The sequence below is a fragment of the Protopterus annectens genome, chromosome 3.part0 (assembly GCF_019279795.1).
Source record: "Protopterus annectens isolate FY-2018-M chromosome 3.part0, PAN1.0, whole genome shotgun sequence".
NCBI lineage: Eukaryota > Metazoa > Chordata > Ceratodontiformes > Protopteridae > Protopterus > Protopterus annectens.
In genome coordinates, this window is record NC_056731.1 from 25,599,586 (window position 1) to 25,605,585 (window position 6,000).

The following is a 6,000-nucleotide window of genomic DNA, read 5'->3' on the forward strand; positions in this document are numbered from 1 at the left end:
ATCCTCTTGGTGAGGTACCTTTGGGGTCTTTCGAGTTGCCGGTGGGCTATATAAAATGTTTTTCTAACCACTTTGGCCACGTGGTTGTCAAATGAGAGATTGCTATCAACTTGGGTCCCCAGGTCCCTAATTACTTCTTCTGTACTTAATGGATTACCACCTATGTGGTAATTTGTGGGCACTTTGTTTTTGCCAAAGGGGATGACTATACACTTTTTGGCGTTTAGCTTGATGCCATGGCTCTGGCACCAGTTGTCTGTTTCTATGAGGCCCTTTTGGAGGATGCTTGTGTCGGCTGGAGAGTTGATAGATATATATATGTATATATATAATATACACATCTGTAAATACCACAATAGTTTATACAATAAAATTTAAACAGTGGCAACACATTTTTAGATTAAATGAATTACTCTGAAGCCTGTTAAATGCAATAGAACGCCTCTCTCTCTCTCTGTCATGTAGATAACACTGCCCTTTTATGAAACAAGCAAATAATACAATAATAAAGATTGATTCATTATATTCCGCATAATGTAGAAAGTCAGTGGAGCAAATATTCTGCAGCGTTCTAAGCATGCTGAGACATGACTATAAACTTTGATCCCTTTAAATAAAGAATCATGTTCTGACTGTACCACATCCAGTAGTGTGATATCCACAGATACAATATGTGGCTATAAAAAGGCTGTTTCCATTCACTCTTGTTGCCAGCACAATACTGATATTCCACCTAAGCTAAAGTAATGTATTTTTGTCAGTGTCCTGCTCCAGCTTCCCTTAATCAGCATTGAAAACCCTCTTTGCTCTACCTTGAAAAGGGTCTGTAGGCTCAGTGGAAATGACCTGACAATGCAAGTAAAACAATACAGTGGTAACTGAAAAGTGCTCTGGTATGTTTATCCCTCACTGCCTGGAGACCAAACATGTACACCTATAAATGTCCTTGTATACTCATGATTTATTTTATTTCCCTCCTCCCTACAGGCTTTTTGGAAAGGGTTGGAGTCTAGAAATATTTTAGAAGCTACTTGTTCCCCTGTACATACTTTTACAAAGCACTATAAGCTTGATTCCTTCTGTAGGTCCAGATCGAAGTTTGCTAGGACCATTCCTCAGGGGTTTCTGGACTCTTCTTTTCTACCTCCCAAATGTAGTTAGCTAAGGTAATCAACCTATATGGCTAAGCCTACTGCAGCAGTGAGCAATATGATGAATATAATACAGTTGTTAAGTAAAATTTATCTTAACAGTAGATGTCCGAATGATCACTGCTGCAGTAGCTGCTCCCTCCTTCCACCCCCCTTGTTTTTTAGTGTGATTTTTATGCCATGGTGTGGATATTTGTATTTTTGTTGTTCCTAACTTTCAGGGCTCAGCCTCCGTCTGTCTGCTGGCAGGACAGCTCTGTAAGGCTTTACGCCCAAACTTGTCTTTTAGTCAGCTCAGTTCAAGTTGTCTGAGAGTTTTGGTGCAAGAAGGGTGCTCTTAAGCTTTGGAAGCTGTCTGGCTGTTATATTCTTGGCTGGATGTAACCTGTATAGCTAAAGTACTGCAGCAGTGATCATATGAACATCCACTGTTATGATACGTTTTACTTACAGAACTATACTTTCTGATTTCTGCCAGTGTAGTTTGCTGGCCAGCACTGTCATTTCTTAGTGCAAGACCCAATCTTAACAGCATTTGGGGGTGCTTAATAATTAAGATTGGATCTTGCACTACTGAAGCAGTTAAATGATTTGTCTTGGTGCATAATCAGGGGACTGCATGCACTGTATAGGGAGGTCTCTTGATTGTAATGTGTAGATATTTGTTCAAGCCATGGATGCCAAGGAATTCACCTCAAAGGATTTGTAGTGCATGGAGATGTATCTGTTCCATGTACTACTAGTTAGACAAAGTAAAATAAAGAAGAAAAAAAATGCAACATGCTGTGCTGGCTTTGAAAGCTAGTAAACAGTGGGGTGGTGGGTATAATCCTTTCTTATTCTGATTAAGAAAAGCACTTTGATTAAAAAAACTGGCTGTAAGTTATCAGACTGCAGGTAGAAACGGGAGTTGAAATTAAGCCGTTTCATGTTCTGCTGCTGTTGTTTACTGGCCACTGCTGTCAGATTTTTTTTCCTCGACATGATCTTAACAGCACTTAGGGGGTGCTTAACACTTGTTAAGCACCTTTAAAAACGTTGTTAAGGTTCAGTCTTGTGCTAGAGTAGCACCAAATGAGGAAGTTATTTAATTGTTTTTGGAGCGTAATCACAGTACTGTATGCACTGCATTCTTGTTTACATTTCCACTTTTCTGAGTTTCACAGTTACAGTCAGTGTAATTTCAATAGGCACCTGCTTGGGAGGTGTTGCTATAGATGGAAGATTTCATTATACAAAGAGGTCGATAATTTGAATGAAAATAACTTAATAAAATGCTAGAAAACAAATAACTGTTGGATTACATTAAAAAAAGAAAATCACATAACTTGTACCTGGTGTACACACCCCATGTTTTATTTTGCTATGTATCATTTTTTGGGACAGTATTATTTTTTCTGTGCCTGTTCTGTAGTTATTACAGATCCTTGAATAACATGAAATTTATTAATCTGTTTATTAATATATACATTTTTTTCTTGTCAGTCCTTCCATTTCAGCAAGGTTGAAAGTTAGCTTATTTGGAACAGATGAAGCAACACAGACAAATGTCACTGAAATAGTTGATTTGAAGGCACTAACAGAGGTGACTCAAACCTTGATGAAGGTAAATTAGTGCCTAACTTTGTATAGTAATGTGTTTTTCACTTAAAATGATGTCTTACTCTGCCATTTTGGTACAGAATTAATGCTTTCTGAGATTTTGCTTTGGAGCTTAACCAAATTGTGTTCACAACATCTAATTAATCTAATTTAACTGTTCATACCTTTTGGCTGGAAATGCAATGTATAGCTCTCCTAAGCAATCTACTTAGCATAGATTTTAATAGATAAAACATGAAAAACCACCATTAATGTCCAAATTTGGGAAAAAGATAACTTTGTGAAGCTCTCTTCTGATGCAAGAAAGGTGCTTAAGACAGTTTTGATAAACACCTTTCAGCTCTTTTAAGCTCTAATCTCACACTAGAGCATAGCAGCATCCACCACAACACAGCAACACATGCATTTTGTTGTAAAATGCTATACATTTGCTATCTCTTTTTCTCTCGCTCGCTCGCTCTCTCTCTCTCGCTCTCTCTCTCACACACACACATACATACATACATACATACATACACACACACACAGCTCTACTCAGTGGCATACCAACTGCTCAGAGGCGATCTGTGCCTGACGTATAAAGCCATGTCCAACCCGGAATTAATGGACATGCTGCACCTCAGAAAATCCAAATCCCATCGAGCTACGCGCTCGAGAGACTTGAACCTCAGCACTGAAATAAATAGGACATGCTGGAGGGACAGATTCATAACCCAGAGGCTCCCTTCACTCTGGAATAAAATCCCAGTCCAGGTTAGGCAGAGTCCCTCATTGACTCTCTTCAAGAGGAATCTTGATGAGTGGATGGGAGATCGTAGGTTTACCCCGGGTATCACTTCTGTGTCACTGTTAGACAGAGGCACAGTATACTAACCTCGAAAAAGGGCATAGCAAAATTAATTTAAAATGAGTGGCGAAAGCCAAACACACTCTGGCTAGGCTTATAAATGCCCTAGGGCAGATAGCCTAGTATGAACCTATGAACACACACTGTAGCAGAGTGAAGTGTCTAACAGCTTTTAAAGCCATTCATTCATCAAATGGGAGCTTTGCTTCTGCTTGCTGCATGTATGGCTGCACCAAGTGTTTTATGACTCAAAGCTGTAAATGCTTCCCACTCATTCACTTTGTTTTCTGTTACTAGTGGCACATGGAAGACAGAAAGCTCCATGCTCTCCAAATAATTACGTTTGAGCCTCTCTGAATATAACCAGTGCATTGTGTTCTTGACATGTATGTTGAGTTACTTCTCGAGCTTTCCTTTACTCCACTCTTGACCAACCAACATAATAAGTTGGTTAAGTTTAGATGCCCAATTATAATCCTGGGTTCCCTGCAATGGAAACCTTTTATAAGCATATTAGTCCATTGCAAACCATGTTATGGTGAGAATGTTTGTGATTTAGAATTTTGTAACTTTTAAAGAACATGTAAGTGCTAACATTATGGTTCACAGTAAACACTGATGCAGAACTAAGACTTCGTAAAAGTCTAAAGGTTGCATTTTGGTGGACTGTCTTTAAGGTGAGGGTGTTGCCAAGATTTCTGAAATTCATTATTGACTCTGAGACTATTGCCTCCCCATGTAGTTAGAAATTCCTGATATGTATACCATACTGTTCTGCTACTGCTACATGCCCTAACATAAATCTCCTTTCTTATGAGGTATATATCTAGAATATAGTTAAAGATGCAGCATATATGATAAAATTATTAAATTAAAAGCAAATTGGATAGCTAGTAATATATCAAGCGTATGTCACTGTGGATACAGTTATCTTTTTTGCTGGCTGATGTACACTTTTTAAAGAGGCACCATATATGATAACATTATTGCATTACAAGCTAATTGGATAGCTAGTAATATAACAAGCTTACATCACTGTGGGTGCTGTTTATTTCTTTTTCTGGCTGACATACACTTTTTAATGTAATTTTTGTGTTTGAAGCTGGGGTATTTAATGCTTTTGTGATGGGCAGAATGTTGCTACATTAAACATAATTTTGTATACCATAACTTATGTGGTGTATGCTTGTCAATACTGGTGTTAAACAGAAGGTATTTCAGGGTCAAAAAAGGGTGGAAAAGTACATAGATGGCTCCTGATCTTTAACTTCATCTTCCTATCAGCCAAGGAGGTCAGGAAGGATTCTGGTGTCTCATGTCACTTTAATGGTGAAAGCACTGTACCCCAGTGTGAAAGGTGCCAATTGCACTGATGTCAGCATGGACTAAACTACTCTAGGCTTCAGTCTTGTATTGAGGTCCTTTATAACCTTCTGTCATAAGCCTCTGACTGTAATCATGATGTAGGGGGTAAAAAAACATCTTTGTCTCCTCACATCCTTTCAGCACTCTAAAAGGAGCACTATTCACTCTTTTTCTAGCCATGGTATCTCACCTTGAAGAATGTCAGAGAAATATGGCAGAAAGAGTACCCAAATGAAGTCTCATGTTTCCCATCTGTCACACACTGATGGGCCTTGACAGACGAACCTCATTTGTGTGACCAGTGGCATAATCACAAAATATAGATACTGTATTATTAAAATTCATAATGACACTTTTAGGTGTCAAACATGACCGTCCTCAATCCCTGTGTATGATGTAAAGTAATCGGGTACTACAGTGAGATTGTGTACAGATGGTTAGGTGTAGAATTGCAGTTCCACCCCTGAAAGTATAGCTTGGACCACACATGCACAATGTTTTCAGCAAAGACCCAGGCATATGCATGCCACTGAGGACAAGTCTGCATGATGTTTAGCAGGCTTTCTCATCGTATAGCCTGAGTAATTCAGAAACAATAATGAGCTGTGAACTAAGCAGCATAATCATCATGCCCAGCCAGGTAAATCTACATGGTATAAGAGCAATGACAAACATAGAGCTTCACTGTGCTGCAGAAGAAAACACTGAAGCTTAGAGTTCAATTCTTGCTTTAGGTGACTTTGGAGAAAAACTTTCTTCATCAAAAATATATCTGATTGTATAAGGTAAGTGGACAGAGCTGTGGTGCAGTGGTAGCATTGTCGCCTCACAGCAAGAGGTTCTCCGGTTCGATTCTCGGCTGGGGTACCTTCTATGCGGAGTCTGCATATCTTCCCTGCATTTGTGTGTTTCCACTGAGTACTCCGGTTTCCTCCCACGTTACAAAGACATGTGTCTGGAGCATTTCTCCCCGGGCCTCTGCTCAAAATTGCCTTGCTGCAAGTTGGACTTTCCCAGTAAACAAATGTTAAAAAA

General features: G+C 39.0%; 1 protein-coding gene across 3 annotated transcripts in view; it reads left to right on the forward strand.

Annotated features, from left to right (window-relative positions):
* Nucleotides 1-6,000, forward strand: part of CCHR3.PART0H10orf67 (chromosome chr3.part0 C10orf67 homolog) — a 2,394,588-nt gene that overhangs the window by 97,625 nt on the left and 2,290,963 nt on the right. For 2 of the 3 annotated variants that reach the window (XM_044064558.1, XM_044064557.1), the window contains exon 2: nt 2,637-2,757. The exons of the other annotated variant lie outside the window; for it this stretch is intronic. In XM_044064558.1, coding sequence (XP_043920493.1) covers nt 2,637-2,757 — 121 coding nt within the window. The remainder of the gene's footprint in view (nt 1-2,636; nt 2,758-6,000) is intronic. 3 annotated transcript variants of the gene reach the window in all.